This window comes from Cyprinodon variegatus, unplaced genomic scaffold (genome assembly GCF_000732505.1).
Source record: "Cyprinodon variegatus isolate N-32 unplaced genomic scaffold, C_variegatus-1.0 Scaffold343, whole genome shotgun sequence".
Classification (NCBI taxonomy): domain Eukaryota; kingdom Metazoa; phylum Chordata; class Actinopteri; order Cyprinodontiformes; family Cyprinodontidae; genus Cyprinodon; species Cyprinodon variegatus.
The window spans coordinates 210,563-229,761 of record NW_015150796.1 but is presented as its reverse complement, the minus strand read 5'-3'; the positions used below and the strand labels follow the sequence as shown (position 1 = coordinate 229,761).

Sequence of the window (19,199 nt, the reverse complement as noted above, 5' to 3'; positions counted from 1 at the left end):
ATTCCTCAAAATCATTTTATAAAAGAACAATTCGAAAAAAAAAATCAAATTGGAATTCTAATTGTATGATTTAAACGTTAAATTTGAAATGGCAGTTTTTCTTTTGCTGTCACTCTACAGGTCCTCCATACACCTGCGTTCATTTTGGTTACATATCTGATGACGTACGATCGCTTTAGTCTCACTGCACCCTCCGCCGGGGAGACCCTGTTGGACAAAACACGCGCTCCTCAGCGTCGGGCCTTCTACTTCCATGGTGACGAATCCAAAACAGTTATCAATGGCGCTCTTTTCAAACCACTTTACCGCGGAATCCTGTTATTGCAACAAGTTTCTGGTTATTGTAACCTGGTTTGTAAAACATTAACAATCTTAAAATGAATCAGGGGCTGGTTATTGATCCTTGGGATAGCACCAAAAGGGGTAATGTAGCGTTATGTTGACTTTTATTAGGCTAACATTAGCCGCTACAAAGGGTGTTTACTGATAACTAGCTCAAATGTTTTTTTAAAGACCGAATAATAGTAACACCAGCTAACTCGGTGATTCGTTTAATAATACTATACCGGTTTTATAAATGAAACATCGGACTTGTGTGTAAAAAAAAGATTGATTCAAAGAACCGCAAGCATTAGAAAAATGAACAGCAGCGCAGAGAGGAAATTCGTGAACCTTCGGAAACGTCTGGATCAGCTGGGCTACAGACAACCTTTAGGGATTGAGTCGCTGCCGCTCGTGGAGAAACTGTTCAGGTGAAATACCCTGTGCTCTTGTTGAGCTTTGTCACTGACGTCAGTCTGTGAATAACAGGCTGTAATCTGCTGTTTGTCAACATCTTCCCTGCAGCGACCTGCTTCACGTAACCGAGAGCCTGCGCACTGCCAAACTATCAGCAGGAAAGACCGAGAAAGAGAGCCGAAATGTTGATGCTCTGCTGGAGCCCTACAGGGCAGAGAATGCCAGGGTTGTCAGGGAAAACAATGACCTGCATCTAGAGCTCTTGAAACTCAGGGAGGAGAAAGATCGGGTCACTAGAGGTAAAGATAAAGTCGTTTGTCTTTGTATTTCCTGCAGATTTTAGTGAAGTCTCTCCTTAAGTTGCTGACAGCCTTGTTTCCCCCTAGAACTCAAATCACAAATCAGAAAACTGGATCATGAGACATCTGATCTAAAGTTTCTAAACAACCAGTATGTGCATAAAGTCCGCTGCTTGGAAAAGGACAGCAAGGCTAAAGCTGAGCGGATCCAGCAGCTGCAGGAGAAGAACATGCAAGCTGTTGTGCAGACGCCAGGTAATCTTTAGTCTGAACTGTCTGGCAGCATTGGGGTAAGGAATGTTTGACTTTCTTATACACGCTTAAATCCTCTGTTTTTGTTGTCTCACTTTCCCAGGTGGGAAAAAGCGCAGTATTCCTTTTCGACGACAGAGAATGCAGATTGATGAGCTCCTACCTCCTCCTTCTAAATCCACCTATCCTGTCCCCCAGCCTAATGATCCATACATAGCTGACCTGCTGCAGCTGGCCGATGGAAGGTTTGCTTTACCTCCCTTAATGGGGTCCTAGAATGATTATATAGGGCAGGTACTTTTCATACCTAAACTAAATCTCTGGGGGAATTTCAAAATCGTCCTGGATTTTGCTCCGGCTGAGGATGGGTGGCTCATTGGTCTCTACTGAGGTCCAGTCAGAGGCTCAGCAGTCGACACTTCATATCGCCCCCCCTGACAAAAGTACAGGCCAGAAACAAATAATGCAACATCCCTGAGTTGACGTAAATTTGGGGCTTCATTTGAATTCGCCCATTTCATGGTGGTAGTTTAGAATTGTGAGATTTGCAAAGAAAGGAGGTGTCAATGGGGTTTGAACGTCTCTGTGCGTTCATTTCACCCACTGAACTATCGTTATTTATCTGTGGCAATGTGAACTCGGTTTTGCTTTCTATGACCCCTTTAATGGTGTTTTTACACTGCAAATAAAAAAGCTAAAAAAAATAATGTTTTTTTGTCCTAAATTTGAGATAATTAGATAGTATATATTTTAAATTAAGATGGAGTTTTTTTCCTAATATTAAACATAAATCAAATCAAAGATAAATAATTTTATTTAAAGAAAAATGTATTCGCTTTAATTTTTTTTGCAGTGTACCATGTACATTAGCTTGTTGGGGGTATTTACATCAGTTCCCCCCAGTTTATGATAACTCTGATGACTTTATAGGATTAATGAACTACAGGACGACTTTATCAAGCTTAAACTGGACCTGGAAAATGGCCAAGAATGTATAAAACATCTGAATACTCAGGTGAGTATAGAAAGTTTGTATATAGATATATATATATATATATATATATATATATATATATATATATATATATATATATATATATAGGTTACACTTGGTGTAGTAATTATTTTATATTTAAGATGGTTTCTCTTTGAAAGGTGGATGAAAGGGACAGAGAGATAGAGCGTTTGAATCATGTCCTACAAGGAGGACGGCCTCATGATGTCATTTCTCTCGAAGCGCAGAACATCAGCAATGAAAAACTGATCGCCCATCTCAACCTTCAGGCAAGTTTAGTTATCATTATGTATAATATGCAAAACATACTGTGATTGTAAACAGGAGTAGGTTTTTAGTGACAAGTCTGTTCCATGTTTTATAGATCGAGTACCTGCAGGAGACCAATAGGACCCTGGAGCAAAGGGTAGAAGGACTGCAGCTAAAGAAGAAGGACGCCTCCACAGAGGTGGCAAATCTCTCCTTGAAGAACCTGGAGCTCTGTGAGGAACTGACACATATAGATCATCTTGCAAAATGTATGGAGATGGACAAGGAACGTGTGTTGGAAACTGCTGATATGGAACTACAAGAGTCAAAAGTAAGAGAATATTTAACATAATATACACTGTAAATGCTGGATGTAAAAAAATAAATAAATAAAACTATTACATACATTCTTTATGTACAGAAAGAAATTCAAAGGCAGCAGAAAACCATTGAAGACTTGGAGGATATTATCACAAATTCTAGAAGGGTTGGTAAAACAGATTTTTCCCTGTTTTTGGTCAGATTTGTTTTAACAATTTAAAGTAATGATTATGTCCAGGAGCTGTCTGAAGGAGAATTTGAAAGAGATCACTTAAGAGATCAACTGATGGAGCTGAAGGAGCAGAACATGAAGATGGAGGGACTAGTGAACTTCCTGGAAGACGAGAAAACCAGGCTGCAGGACAAAGTGGAGAAGATGATGGCCGCTGGTAGGAAGGAGCTTGTTATCGCTTAACCTCAGATAACGCTGGGTTACTGAACTTCGGATGACATCGGCTCCATATGATAACTTTCTGGTGGACTGATTCATGTTTTCTAGATAAAGAGCTGGTGCTGGAGTTGGAGGCTATGCGTGTTAAACATGGTGTCTGTGGGAGAGAGCATTCCCCATCTCGTCTGGATGCCTTTGTCAAAAACCTAGAAGAGGAGAGGGATTTCTATCGCCACGAAGCTGAGCGGTATAAGAGAGCCAGAGGAGCCGGGGGACCAGGCGTGAGCCCCCGACGCAGTCCAGAGAGAAGCAGAAGTTTGAAAGGCAATGTGACCAAAGTAAGAGATTAGGGATAGATTTTTTTATATTATGGTAAATCACTGCTTTTCCTCTAAAAATCAAAACTTTATTTTGTAGCAGCCAAATTTGTTTTTGATATTATGAAGTAAATTACAAGCAAAGACTTAGGACACTTTAAAGCATGAAATATGGATAATAAAGTCAAACACCACGCTTTATTTAAAAAAGATAAATTAATAACAGTCTCACATTTCCATGTTTAATATATATTTTTAACTGTAATAAATGTTTATTGTTATCTTGTTTATATAAACAATTGACTTCATTAACTTGCTGAAATAAAAATGTTAACTTAAAAAAGCACAGAGTTAATTAATCCAACTTCACATGTTGATGTATTGAAAACATTTGGAACAGACATGTCTAACTTTACAGAATGCTTTCTTTTGTTTTTCTTTTGGCTCATAATCATCACTGTTTTCTTTACAGGTTATTTTTAAGCGTCACACTTGTGATGTTCTGTGTTAAACCAAAAAAAATACCACAAAAACCCATCATATTGTCACCTAATCCTGTTGACTCACATGACTCTTCCAAGTTTGGATAAAACGTTTAGATCATATCTCATTCTTCAGTGAAGCATATTCTGTATCTAAATATGTGTCATATTTCTTTAGAAGCTCAAAAAAAGGTCTATTATTTTCTTTTGATTTGCTTTGTAAACTGTCGCCAAATGTCTCCTAATATTCTGACATTTTTCAGGGGAGTGTTTCAGAGGTAGAACTGATCCGCGTCATCAAAGAACGGGATGAGATCAAGGCCGCTCTGGTGGACTTTGAGAAGCACATGGAGGAAATCCAAAAGAATGTGAAAGGCCTCACTGATGAGAGGGACCATTTCAAAACCCGCCTTAAGCAAGTATGTTTACATTATGATTGAAGATGTACAGCTTTGGGCATGCAGGTGGTGCAGTGGTTAGCTCGCACAATCCACATACGGAGTCCTCGACGCGGCCGACTAGGGTTCGAATCTGACCTTTGGTCCTTTGCTGCATGTCTCTCCCCCTCATACCCCCTTTCCTGTCAGCCTACTGTCAAAAAAATTTGAAGGTGAAGGTTGTATAATCCCAAGTTTGTGTTTATTTTTGAATCTGAAGGCTGAAGATGACCTAAAGTTGGCCCACAGAGCAGGTTTGTCGGCTGACATGTTGAGACTACAGGAGGAATTGAGACGTGCTGAGGTAAAGCTTGAGCAGATGACCTTGGAAAGGGACACACTGATGGAGAGGTTAAAGGTAAAGACTTTATTGGAACATTTGGCATATTTTATTTACTCAGCTAATGCACACATGATCTAATAAAATCCCAGTTCCATATGATTTACTTATTTTGTTCAGAATCCCTTTAAATAGAACCCAACTAGATGTTCTCCTGCATTTTGCACCATATTTATTTATTAATTTTGCACCGCACTGAACCTTCAATATCGATGCCATTTGCACCATGACTTTAAACTGGTTTTCCTTTTTGTCCGACACTGTTTACATTCTTGATCACAGCTGCACTTTATAAATCGTAATGTTCATCTCACTGTTGTAAGCTCTTATTCACAGCTGAAAAGCTGTACCCATTGAAATATCCCAATGAAATATCGTTTTTTTATACACTCTGTGTTTATAAGAATACAGTAAAGCTTGTCTAAATCTAAGTTTACTCACCTAAAAAGGACTCTTATTGTCACTGGTGTTCATTTGCAGGTCGCCCAAGGTTCAGCTCTCAGTGACAGAGAGGAGAGGAGGATGCTCGACTTGGAGAATACTGTCAAGAGTGTGAGTCTGATTTATGTTAAAATATTTTCTCCAAAAAATTATATCATTTTATCCTAACCTGGGGGCTTTGTGCTATAGCTGGAGCAGGAGAGATTGGATCTGCAGTCTCAAGTGTTTCTGTTAAAGGAGAGTAAAGAGGCTGTGGAGGAAGAGCTGAAGGTTCGATCCACTGCTTCAGTCCAAAACGCAGAAGTTGTTGCCCAGCAGACGGCTGAGGCGAGCACTCTAAGGTGATTTACTGTTGATATCTGCTCTGTTCTGCTGTATACTTATCTAAACTGAGTAGTTCTACTATAAATCCACCTGAGAGCTAATTTGTTGTTGGTGGGTTATTTTTTGAGGGTATGGGAAACAGTTGTTTCAGAATATATTAATCATGCTTTTTCTTTCCAATACAGATTTGTGGTTTTCCTTTTGGAAAAAATATGCTCCATTTTTATTGATTTAGTTTTGATTTTGAATGCTACAGCTACAAAATGTTCTCAATTTGTGCATTATTATGGACCCTGTTTTTTTCAATTTATGTTAAACAACAAGAGATGCATCAAATTGGATGCTACTGTTGCATGAATCCAAAGTAAAAAAAAAATGGTCCTTAATTTGACGCATTGAAGAAATGATTCTCATATGAATCCATTTTTGTATTACTGATTGCTTTACCTCCACTTGATTTACCATATGGTCAAGTTGTTTAGTAAAATCCTTGTGACTGTTGCAACATGTTGTTTTTTTACTGTATCTAGGCTGCTGCAGGAGCAGATGGAGCAGTCACTGTCTGATATGCAGCGTAGACTTTCAGTGAAGATGAATGAGCTGCATGTGGCCCATGAGCAGATTGAAAAGCTGGAGGAGAGATTAGGTGATTGCGCTGCTCCAGCGACTGTTGCGAAACTTCTTGATGTGTTTTTTTTGTGTGTTTTTGATGTAGCAGCTTAAATGTTTATTTATAATTTTATTTTAAATTTGTTTTCCCGTTAGGGGAGTTGAGTCAGCAGAGTTTAAAACACAAAGAGGAAGTGGCTGCTCTCCAGAAGTCTATCTCTCTCCTGGATAGAGAGAAAGACGCCCTGCAGGATGAGGTGGATCAAAAGGCAGAAAAACTGGTTGCTCTCCAGGACAACCTGTCCCAGAAGGTAGTAACTACTAAACTTGTTCCATACAAATCTTTATTTTGCTAAACTGACAATGTCTTTTTTTAAAACTATTTCCTGATACCTATTTGTAAAGGTACAGACAGAAATTTGTAAAAACTTGGACATAAATGTAACATTGAATAAACCGTTTATTGTTGCTTTATTTTGGGCATTTTGAAATGAAAACAACGTCAATGAATAAAACCTTTCTTAAAAGCCAGTGGAACATATATTTGAAGGTTATTTTTTTGCCCACATTATTAACCCCCATTATGCAGTAAATAGAGGCTTAAATATACATACAGATGCAGGGAATATTTCTGTTTACATCCCTTAAAAAGTTGTTTTCAGGTAATGTAGACTTTGTATTAAAAATAATTCAGGTAATTTCATTTATGTAGCACCAATTCTCGGCATGTCATATCGAAGCACTTTAAAGAGACCATCCAACTAGATCATACAGGCAGATTGGTTAAAAGTTTTCTTATTTAAGGAAAACTAGCTGATTGCATCCAATCATTTGCAGGATTCACTCCTCCTGGATGAGCATGTAGGGATGGTAGATATATGCTTATGTTCTGTCACCTTCTCTAAAGCATTCCCTCATAACACTCATGCATGCAGCGACAGTGGAGAGGAAATTTCCTTTTTAACAGGAAGACACCTTCATTAGAATCAGTATAAGCGGCTTCTGCTGAGGCCTTCTGGGGATTCAAAGAGACAGAAGCAGACATTGACAGGAAACTAGAATTGCTGATCTACAAATACTTTCTATGTTTGAAAAGGTTACAGTAAACAGGCTCCATGGGTAGATCTGTCTAAACAGTTAAAGTAGCCATAACAAAAAATTCATTATTTTAGATAAAAAGAACTGAAGATACCTTTTCAGACGGACTCTTCTGTGTTATTCTCCTGTGTGTTGTTTACATAACCAGGCTGGCCGCATTAAGTGTACGAACGTTATTGAACATGCATGTTAACAGCAGCCACTCAGGACTTCCTGGTGTAACATAGCAGCAAAATGGCAGAAAGTGCATCCAGCGGATCAAAATGTTTACCTGAAGACACTTGGGACTCATTATTGGTATAGAATAAAAACAACGGTTTTTGACTAGGGTTGAACGATTTATCAAAAATCTAAATTGCGTTTATTTTCTATCAATAATTGGATTTTATTATTGTAGATTTCTCCTTCGCACAACAAACAAGCATGCAAGATGTTCCACCCCAGGGTTTCGGGGTTTTTTTTCAAATCCTTGAAAACTGGCATGTCCAAAGTCCATTGTTGCAGGAATTTACTGTAACCTTTGTTTGGCATTTACTTCTACTTGCATCCATAGATCTGGGTGCAAGCTGGGAGTTTCTTTTTTTTCCACAACAAACCCACTTTAAACATATTAAAGCCACTTAAAATGCTGGATTAAAAAAAAAAAGTGCATCTGCATTTGAAAGTTGCCTTTTTTTAAATTGCGGATATATATTGCAAATGCAATTAGTTGCCCAGCCCTATCTTTGAAAGATGTGCGCTGATAAGGAAAGGGACAAAACAAGGATACAGACTCATGTTTTTAAGGTGGAGAACATGATGACCAGCAATGGACCCAATGTTGCTGTGATGTGAGGCAAGTAGCTGGTAGCCCAGCTAAAGCAGTTAGTGCTGTTTAATGCAGCCCTGCAGGCGTGTGAGCTGTCCACGCTGATCTACGCATTGAATACAGCAGAAACATTGGTGTCGGCCCTAAATGCAGAGTGGGCACAAACACAGCAGTTGCGATGACATATCATCTAAATGCACTGCAATTTTAGGACAACATGCAACGAGGTTGTTTACGGTTGAAGCAAAGTTAGGACATTAGCTATACAAAGACAGCTTATCAAACAGGATGTAAATGATTTGGAGATTATTTTGAACCAGCGGAAAAGAGTTGGTGTTTTTCTTCTTTGAAATTTCTGCAGAACGTAAAGCTAGCTCTTAGTTTCAAAAGTGAGAGTGCTGGAATCTGCACATCTGGTGGTTTGTCAGGAGGCTAGTGATCCTAAACACAGCAGAACTGCTTTCAGACCAGATGAGTGGGGCTAACATGAGAAAGTCAAGATGTTTGTTTGTGACGATTTGCAACATAAATAACATCAAAATGATTTATAGTGTAAATATGAGTCATGTTTTATCTAAAAAGTTGGTGACTGTGATGTTCATTGTGTTTAAATCCATGTTCACACTGCAGGTTTTACAGTATTATTTATATTCACTTTTTTTTATGAAATATGATTTTCTTTTTTTCTCCCTGCATGGTCGTTCAGACTGCTACTTAAATGCAGCCACCATCAAATTACAATTTGAACTTTTTACCCAAAGTGACCAGCATGCACAGAAGGACAGCGTTGATGATGCACATCAGCCCACTGTTCCTGGAAGTAACAGCAGTCAGAGTCTGGATGATAACGTGAACGTTGGTTAAAATGCGCCATGAATGTTCAGATACAAGATGCTATAAAAGCTTTTGGAGATGTAGCTGATTTGGGGAGTCGAAAAGATCGGAATTGGGCTGTCCTGACTTCTATGAAAACACCAAACATGAGTCTCATATGGGCAAAAAAAGATTTAGGTGGCATTTGCCAGCAGTGTCAAAGTAACCTAAATGCAGAGCCTGAAACGTTATTAGCTGATTGGTTATTAGATGTCGAACATATAAAAGCAAAAATCAAGCTTTATGAAATTTGATCAGAGATTTACCAGCTATGGCTGTTATTTATATTTGGTTTGTACTCCATATTTATGTAAAAATCTGGAGTAAATGATTCATAAATTCGTGGAGTGGGTGATTCTAAAGAACGATTCTCTGACATCTTCACAGGAAAAAACTCTTGACGATGTGAGACTCACTGTCAAAAATATGGACAATTCCCTTGCGTAAGTACTGCTTTTAGTTGCTCCATATTTCTGCAGTAAATGCGCCACAGTAAGATGCTAATAAAGCATCTGGGATTTCTTTCTTCCATTCAGTCAATTGCAAGGAGCATTAAAGATCCGTGAACGGGAAATCAGCAGCCTGAGGAGGCAGCTGGATGCGTCTCAGGAGGAGCTGGCCGCCCTCAAGAGAGACAAAGAAGTCACGCTAAGAGAAAACAGGAGGCTGCAGGATGACCTGGCCACCATGACCAGGGAGAACCAAGTAGGTGTTAATATTAAGTCATATCTTTGTCTTTTGTGTGAGAAAGTTAGAAAATGCTAACTAAAATGTGAATGAATGAATGTGTGTATAAATACATGTTACATGGTTAAGTTTGTAATTGTTGTATCAAGAAAGAGAAAATTCAATAAAATATATTGGAGAAAGAAAATGCTTACTATAAATGTCTCTCTGTCCAGGCGGTACATTTAGAAATGGAGGAGGCTTTGCATGAGAAGGATGAGTTAAAGTTGAGGGTCCACTCATATATTTCGGAAGTATCCAGAATAGAGAAACTAATGGCCACAAAGGTAAGGGACTCTTCTAATTTCTTCTGTTAGTTTCTGTAAACCCAGGAAGTAACTGGTAACTAATGGTCCCCAGGAGCAGGAGAACAGGGATTTACTGGAGCGCTTCAGGATGGCCCACTCTGGCATGCAGGAAAAGGAGCAGAAGCTGCACCAGGCTGAATGCCTGAATAACTCCACCCGCCTCGAGCTGCTCTCCTCGGACACAGAGCGCAGGCAGCTCCGGGACACACTAAGGCAAAAAGAGCGAGAGATCCAACAGGTAAATAAACAAATCTACATTATTTGCCAGCATATATGTAATGCATCGTTGTGTTAATTTAGCATTCCCCCATTTTTTCTCCCAGCACATGCAGGCCCTACAGGCCTATGAAGCCCAGGTGTCCTCACTGGTTCGTGGGATGTCCCGACTAGAAGAGGAGCTGAACAAAGCACAGGAGGAGAAGGCCGCTCTCCTTTCAGATCTAGCCTCTGTCAGGGAGCTCTGTGTCAAACTAGACTCCGGGAAGGACCTTGTTACACGACAGCTGACCTCCAAGAGCATGGACTTAGAGAGGGTAAGACTCACCATGGTTTCCTTAATCGCACTACCACTCATTACTGAAACACACTTCATTCCACCAGGAGGGCATCTGAGCTGCTTCTGCATCTGTTGTTCAGTTTTATAGCGGTTGTTTATTTCCTGTTTTAAGGTGAGTGGGGAACTGGAAGACGTTCGCTCAGAGGTTGAGGTCCTGAAGAAACAACTAGCCAGTGAGAGGCTGACCGTGCGCAACCTTGAGACACTGCTGTCTACCAACCGGCAGAAGGAGTTCCAGACTCATCTGACTGCCAGTGAGAGAGAGTCTGAACTGAAAGTCCTGCGTGACAGGCTCACTGTGGCCGACAGCAAAAAGTAAAGAACAAGTCATTCTGCCAAGTTGAGTGCAATAAAATATTTTTAAAGAGGACACTGAATGCTTTTTTCTTATGTGCATAAAGTGCAGAGCACGCCAGAGAGGTGTCCCAGCTCCGTGGAAAAGTGTCTCAACTGCAGACAGAAATGGATGTGCTGAAACGACAGCTGACCGCTGAGCGATTCGAACGGTGAGCTCATTTTTATTTAGAGAATAACTTTTACTATTGTAACACTTGCCGACACAAATGTATGGAAGATATTAAGCAACATATATAATGTTTATATTTCACGGTTTCTGCCATATGAAAAGGTTTGGAAAGATTTGCAGGCCTGAAACATAATAGAAAAATGAAATAAAGACTGGAAAAATATTTTTATTCCCTGTCTTATTGTCCATTTAGTCATCAATATGTCCATCTATTTGTTCATTAATGGATCCATCCATCATTGCCAGTCTATCCCTGTTTTCCATCCATGTTTTTCTTCCTGTCTAATTATGTCATCATAACCTTCTAATAATCCATCAATCTCTATTCATCCATACATGTTCATTTTTCGTTCATTCATACTTCCATCCGTTAGCCTCTCTTTCTTCCTTTCGCACTTCGTTTTTTTACAGGTTCCATATTTAAAGTTTGACAAACGCTGAATAAAAATCTGCACTAAATTAATATTGAACCTATTTATTCATATTAAAATTTGGCTTAAAATAGTAAAAATCTAAAAGTTTGATGCGTTGGGATCCAGGAACTGCAACAAATCACTCTGGTCACAAAGCTGGGAACTATTTTTATAGCAATTGCTTACATGTATGACTATATTTTTAAACAATGCTTCTGTAGTTTTTAGGCATATATGTTTATATGCAGCTTTTACCACCTTAGCCTAAAGCTTTGACTTTCAATGAGGAAGATTTATAGAAAAGCATTATTCTGTTTCATTTAGTTGTTGATCCATCCCTGTTTGCTTTTAAGGACAAAGACTTGTCCTCTTTCTGCTCTAAGGTGAAGATTTTTCTGTTTCAGTTATTAAATTATAAGTAGTTCTTGTGGAAATCCTATACATTAAATATAAGCTCATCAGATAAATGTTTACAGGTGTGTGTGAAATGGCTCATATTGAACTATGATTTTGTTATTTCTAAAATTATTTTGTCCTCTATGTTGACAACCCTAATTTTTTTTAATTGCTGAGTTTTAACAGTCAATTGGTCATTCAAATATAAGAAAAAACTGCAGGTACTTTGTAACAATTACTGGTCATTTAGTAAATACTTTGCTGTAGATGTTAAGGATTGTAGATCTAAGGTTTGGTGTCAGCTTGCTGTAACGTGTAATAAGTACTGAAATTCAATTACTTAAATGTGATTAAATGTAGAGTCCTAACATATGTGGCATTATTCAACTCTCCTCAGAGAAAGAGCGGTTCAGGAGATGCGCAGACAGGGATTGTCATTTTCATCTTTGCAAAGCTCGTCTCCTCTCAGTTTATCTGGAGGCTCTCATCACACCTCTGCAGAACGCTCCATCCTCCGAACTCAAGAGCACTCCTCAGACAAATCTACAGACAAGTCTACAGACAAGTAAAGTTTGGGCATTAAGACCATGAACTTTTTATTACTGAGTAACTAAATGTTGACCACCTCCTTTTTCTTCTCCCTTTCAGGAGCGTTAGCTTCAAGGACTGACCTTTCTAAAGACATGAAGTTGCACAGACCTTTACTTATTTTCGTTTATATATATTCATATTTTATAACACCTGGTATCAGGCACTTTCACACGTCTGAAAGTAATTTTATTCATAGCCTTAACCAATAAACTGTTAATGAAATGTTTCACATGTTGGTGAGTGTGTAAATATATATATATATATATATATAAATAAATTGTCGTTTTCTAAATAAATTATTTGTTGAATAAATTAATTAAAAATAAAAAAAGGCTTTTACATGTTTCTCAGTTTTATTAAATTGTAAACAGTTGAGCATTACATGAAAAGTCAGGGGAAAATCTGAGTTCACAGCATCAGATTGACCCATTGGTTTAAAAGTCCTGTTATCTGGGTGCTTCAAGTGATTTGTTTGTATAGTTCTTTTTTTTGGTAAAGAACTGATAATACAACACAACAAAATTTATTTTAAAACAAAGAATTAGGTGCAAAGTTTGAATAGGTTAAATGTAGCCATCAAGTTTTGTTTTTGGCATTATTTATGTTGTATATGAAGTAGAGCTCTTTTAAAAAATGTTTGGTTTCTTTCTTTCGTCCAGCTAGGGTTGGATCATTTAAAAAGATGAACATTGAGCTGCTTATCTATTCTAAAACAAGTTTTGGTGTCTGTTAGGGATCATTTCCAGGCTGAAACACCCAGTTATCCAGCTTCAACAATCTGAACAGATTATTAATATCATGTGAAAGGAAATGGAGGCTGCTCAAAGCTTCAAAGAGGAACAACAATGTTGTTTAAATAAAAGCCAGTTTTACATAATCAATGACTAAAGAGTTAATTAAGAAGTTTGTGCTCCTTCACATAAACCTCCTTAAAACATTGTGTTGCTACTAACAAAGATGGGAGCAATACCGTGAGGAAGACTAGGGGTCAAGATAATAACCCAAGACCACCATAACAACTGTCAAGCATGTGGCAGAATCCCACTAAGGGTCTCCTTTGCTGCCAGTAGTATTTTAACTTTCTCCAACTGTCTACATTTCTCAATAAACAGCTAAATGTGAAATACTACATGCTACATTTATTGGACTATGCCTAAAAGTCTGGTTCATACCAGAAATATTTTGGTTTAATTAGGTCTAATCAACATTTTGGGTAAAAGGAGTAATCAAATATCGCACTTAGCTCAAGTTCTACAAAAGAAGATTTATCCAATTAGTGAAGGGATATAACTTTGTACACATTTGAGTCGGTGTGAACTAGGGCTGATAAAATGTATCAGATTAATCGATTATTGAAATGTTCAACTAATTTAGTAACTGATTAATCGTAAACTGGAGTGTTGAAACTTTTTAAGATAAAAAAAAAACTATTCTTCTGTCAATATGCTCTATCCAGAACTCATCTAGTCGAAAAGTTCTAGTTTTAACTGGTTTAATTTCTTTTAAAAAAAAATCTTTAAGGAACTTTTGGCTATCCGATTATTAGCAAAACAATAAATAATCGTTAATTGCGGCCCTAATTCGAAGGTGGAGGTAATAAACACATTTAAAATTGTTCAATTTATTTTTAAAATTCATTGAATGTGTATCATCATTCCACCCTGGAAAAAAAACACTTCAAACAGACCATTAAAAGAACCAAATTACTGGTAAACATACCAATGAATGTTTGTATGCAAACCTTAAGGTGAAACTGTGTTTAGCCTGCTAAACCACAACATTTCCCCAGAACCTATGAAACACAGACCTACGGTACAATCGTCCAATAGCTGTAAATGAATCAGTCTATTCACTGTAACAGTTTTTATGAAGTTTCAGGAATGTCTCATTACCTCATATTGACACTTTAGTGGTTTTTAAATCATTGATGTGACATCATGTATGAAATGTGAAAATACTTTTTATTTACGTTTTATTTCCCCTAAGGTATAAAAATAGTCCAAGATGAATATCTATAAAAAAAAAAGTGGGCATCTTTTAATGCCGACAGTATTCAGTGGTTGTGTTTGGGAGGGGGTAAGCAAATAGAGAAAAGTCTAAAATGTATTTGGGTAGAAGGTCCCTGAGGAACTTCTGTGGCAAAGTGCACAAGTAATAGTGTAATGTTTCTGTCGTGACAGGCTTGTACCAAGTTTGTCTCTCAGGGAAGCGAATAAAAGGCGGCGCACCGATGCGCTGGAGCACATACTCAGAGTCCCTTTCAAGGTGCTCATAAGAGCCAATGAAATTATAAGAAACAACACAAGGCTGGCATAAGTTGTAAACAGGCATCCAGTGCTCATTCATGCGTTCCACATCCTCATCCAACAAGTAGCGGACAAACTCTTCAAAGGTCACATCATCTCCGGTCACAGACGCATCCTTGGCATGGCCCTTCCTGTACCGCTTTACAATCTCTACCCCATATTTTTTCTTGTAGGATTCAATCTCTCCAAACTTGTTTCTGTAGGCAGAAAGTAGTCGCTCCATGGGTTCTCGCACAAACATGAACTTGAAGTAGTTCTTGAGGCGGTAGCGGATTTCCTCTGGCTTCAGGGAGGATAGGAAAACCAAGTCGCTGCGATGATCCATCTTGATGCTGACATCCACACTCTCCAGGGCTCCACTCAGGACCTTCAGGACTCTCTTCCAGTTGGAGCACGCCACTTTGGGAACGTAGCAGTAGAGGAAACGGTACTCGTCGTTCACTAGGATGTGCTGCAGCACTGTCTTCCTTTGCAGGGGGCTCAGTGTCCAGATGCTGTGGGGCATGTTCTTCTGGCTGCACATGGTCCTGATGGTGCGATTCCGGATCTCCTGGAGGATCTGAATGTGAACATAAATGCAGGTTAATTACATATGTTCCACCAGTTAGCAATTTCTTGCGAAATTATTCATACCCCTACAACGTTTCCCCCAATTTATGAAACTACAATGAAAGTGTCAAAATATGTTCTATGCATTTCTATGAATTTTATCAAATGTTTGCAGCAATTTAAGCCTAGGACAGGGTGCCATGAGCTGCAGGTTAAATTTCTCCCTGAACCTGCTTTTGTAAAACTGAGGTGAATGTTGTTTTTTTTACTTAGAGTGCTATGGGAGCATATACTTTTATTTACTATGATGCATGAACATAAAAATCATCTGAATACATGAAGTAGAAGTGTTCTGAACAGGATTAAAGCCCTCAAGACTGCGAGTCCTAATGGCATCCCTGGACATGTCCTCGGAGTGTGCACTGGGGACCTGGAGGTGGACCTGCTTCAAGTCCATCTCCATCGTCCCACCTCCAACCCATCCAGAGTCAATGACTACCATCCGTTAGCCCTCACCTCAGATCCTGTCTCCCGCCCACACTGGACCCCCACCAATTTGCATAGAAGCAGAACCGGAGCACAGAGGATGCAGTCCCTATAGCCCTGCAATCTGGACAGTAAGAACACTTACACCAGAATGCTGTTCTTAGACTTTAGTTCAGTATTTAACTCTTTAACTCTTCCTATCAAAACTCATTACCAAACTCACAGACCTCAGCTTTAGTTCACTCATGTGTAACTCTATTTGTATCTTCCTGACCAATCAGCCTTAACGTGTCTGACTGGACAACCACTTCTTATCCACCATCACCAGTTCCTTCCTCTACTCCCTCCTCACCCATGACTGCAGACCCGTGCATGGCTCAAACGCCATCATCAAGTTTGCAGATGACACCACGGTGCTCAGCCTCATTAGTGACAACCAGTTTAGGTCAATGCCCATGTCTCTGTCCATGTACTCTTTGCATTCTCAGGATCTCTGTGAATTATAAAAGCTTGAAATATTGTTTTATAACCTAATCCTACTTTAACCTTCAAACATTATCATCCCTAAGCTTTCTGCATGATGAATTACAAACTTTTTGATGGTCTACCATAAAATACCTTTAAGTCTGTGGACATATTTAAATACTGAGTGTGTGGAAAGATATCCAATGCATTTTTCCTGGGATTTTAAATCATTCTTGACTTGACTTTTGCTATTAGGAAATTTTAACAGAAAACAAAAACGCCAAACTGTACATTTGTTGATTTCCTGTCTGGGAACCTCAAACTTTTGCAACCCTTTTTGTTAGGAGCGTATAATTGTTGTAAAATTTAAGAAAACATCACTTAAAAGGTTTTGTAGACCTCAGATCAGAATTTGACATCCCAAACCAAAACTTCTATAAATATCTACCACATTGGAAAAGTCAGGGTAAATGTCCTTTACTTCATCAACAATTGAGGAAATCATGGTAAACTCCACAAAGCTGAAAGGGAAGACCTCAGCGATCTTTGGGGTATTACTAGACTATAATAGCTCACTAAGAACTCTATGGCAAAAAGATCTAGAACAAGATCTTGATAATGAGCTTTGGACCAACATGTGTGGTAATGTTTTTGTTTCTTTATCTTGAAACAAAATCATTGAGCAAAATTACAATTTAATGCATAGAATGCACTTAACACCAGTCCGTCTTAGCTAAATGTATACTACTGCATCTTCAAGTGTGTTTGTAAAAGACACTAGAATGTATTTTGGAAATGCAAGAAACTCAAACATTTTTGTAATGTAAGTGCATAGTCTTACAATCAAACTCTTGCCAATTCAATTCAAACTCTCACCTCTATTTAATCTCTTTGGTACAGATTCAGATAATACTCTAAACCCGATCGCCAATAAAAGGATTGGTATAATTGCTTATGTAGCCAAAGATGTATTCTGCTCAACTGAAATCAAACTACAGCAGCTACATTTAATCTGTTTAAAACAGTAATGAATGACACAATGCAACTGGAGCACCGCAATAAACCACCTGAAAGGTAAATTTTTTTGCTCAAATATAGGTGTTTACTTGTCTTTTTTTATGATAACATTGATAACAATAATGCACTTGACTTATTTTATTGTATTTATTATTTTTAATATTTTGTTTATCCAGATTTTTTTGTTACATTAAGTTTATTTTCCTCTCAATCTACGTATACATCCTTAATATGTGCAATCATTTATTTTTCTCTCAGCTTACATATGTGTTCAGTACGGAAGAGGATTAGGGCCACTGGAAAAAAAAAAAGTTAACTGATTTTTACATTTTATTTCAGTTTAACAGTTTAACTTTCTCAGAATTCTGACTTTAATCTCAGAATTCTGACTGAATTCTGACAATAAAAAAGTCAGAATTCTGAGAAAAAAAGTTAGAATTCTACATACTAAACTGAAATAAAATTTAAAAATCAGTTAACTTTTTTTTTTCCAGTGGCCCTAATCCTCTTCCGTAGTTCAGAATGTTGTGTTTGTGTAACAAAATGAAAATAACAACAAATAAACAACTGAAAACATCCCTTAAGATAACTTTTTTTTCATATTTCTGACAAAAAAGCAAATCTGAAGTCTGTTTAGAAGAACTTTAAAAGTAGAATCAAAATAACTCACCTGGGACTCCACGTCCACGCTGTCTGAAATGTGTCTACGGGTCTCTCTGCTGAGATCCAGCCGCCTCGGGCTTCCCCGAGGTGAAGGAGTCTCCATGCTGTTCAGCATTCCTTTTTCTATCATGAGCAGCAGGCCTCCGGAGGCAACGATCACCAGGAAGGTTAGCACCGAGGGCAGCACGGCGGAGCTGCGGCGGACCGGGCTCCACGCGCCGCGCGCTCCGTCGCTCCTTCTCTTTCCGTGGTCCTGTCTGCGTGGAAGCATCATTAAAGTGACCCGGCGGTCAGTTTGGTGACTGCCAGCTTCCTCACCTCAAACGTTTGCAGCTCAGTGGAAGTTTCCGCTTGTTCCATACCACGTACTCACACTCAAAGTCAGTTGTAACTGAATTGAAAATCCTGTCCAGATTATCACAATAAAGTCCCAGAGAGTTATTCATATAAACAGCGGAAAATACTTATAAATATATATTTTTACTCTACTGTAGGCTATAAAGCAATTTACTTCCACTTCTGTTTTTTATTATTATTTCGGTTCATTTCTTAAATAACTTACAAATATATACTTTCAAAATAAAAGCCACAACCATATAAAATATTTTAAGAAAATCTAAAATCTTTAAAGACAAAACCTTAGATATGTCGCTTATATGAAAATGTATTTGCCGTCGAAATAATTTTGAGATTGGTGTTTAAACTGAAAATCACTGTAAACACTGTGGTCCTTCAAACTCCTCCTTAAAAACGAACAGCTGGGAAATGTAGTTTCTTTATATGACGTCATTCCATTATGTTTTTTTAACTTTGCCCAGCATATAGTTCTACAACAAAAACTCAACCTTAAAGTCCTCTAGTTTTAATCCATGCTTTTACATCAGTTATAGCTTTTTGCATCTTAAACAAATAATGTGTTTTGTATATAAATGATTATATTCTGAACCACTGCACACAATTGACATCCTCTTATGTATGTTTACATTGAATAAAACTGTTTCTACTGAATTTTGCACCACGTTCTTCTGATCACTGGTGCACTTTATTAATATTTTTCACTGTTGAAAAGCTGTATGCATTAAAATAATCAAATATCACCATTAGCTCAAATTCTATGAAGAAATATTATTAATCCAATTAGTGAAAGGATATAACTGTATGTACACATTTGATTCAGCATGAACTAGGGCTGACAAAGGTAAT

The 19,199-nt window shown here is 38.1% G+C and overlaps 2 protein-coding genes across 3 annotated transcripts; one reads left to right on the top strand and one right to left on the bottom strand.

Moving 5' to 3' along the window:
* The first annotated feature begins 224 nt into the window (after positions 1-224).
* On the top strand, positions 225-12,776 carry cep135 (centrosomal protein 135kDa). Of its 2 annotated transcripts, none has more exons than XM_015385578.1 (25): positions 225-752; positions 847-1,037; positions 1,125-1,292; positions 1,393-1,534; positions 2,220-2,304; positions 2,445-2,573; positions 2,669-2,884; positions 2,975-3,040; positions 3,113-3,263; positions 3,374-3,603; positions 4,328-4,483; positions 4,722-4,859; positions 5,322-5,393; positions 5,472-5,623; positions 6,137-6,252; positions 6,372-6,526; positions 9,382-9,437; positions 9,531-9,699; positions 9,897-10,007; positions 10,081-10,266; positions 10,352-10,561; positions 10,697-10,899; positions 10,986-11,090; positions 12,317-12,472; positions 12,568-12,776. In XM_015385578.1, exons 1-25 carry the CDS (start codon positions 640-642, stop codon positions 12,587-12,589), a joined length of 3,498 nt encoding a protein of 1,165 aa, XP_015241064.1. In that variant the 5' UTR covers positions 225-639; the 3' UTR covers positions 12,590-12,776. The 2 variants fall into 2 exon arrangements, with proteins under 2 accessions (XP_015241064.1, XP_015241063.1); XM_015385577.1 differs by having other exon boundaries at positions 12,317-12,484; positions 12,568-12,775.
* A 990-nt stretch (positions 12,777-13,766) lies between these two features.
* On the bottom strand, positions 13,767-18,377 carry chst14 (carbohydrate (N-acetylgalactosamine 4-0) sulfotransferase 14). The gene is made up of 2 exons (XM_015385540.1): positions 18,004-18,377; positions 13,767-15,375 (listed from the first exon to the last, which is right to left on the bottom strand). The coding sequence occupies exons 1-2, from the start codon at positions 18,268-18,270 to the stop codon at positions 14,548-14,550; spliced, it is 1,095 nt and encodes a 364-aa protein (XP_015241026.1). The 5' UTR covers positions 18,271-18,377; the 3' UTR covers positions 13,767-14,547.
* Between the last annotated feature and the right edge of the window lie 822 nt (positions 18,378-19,199).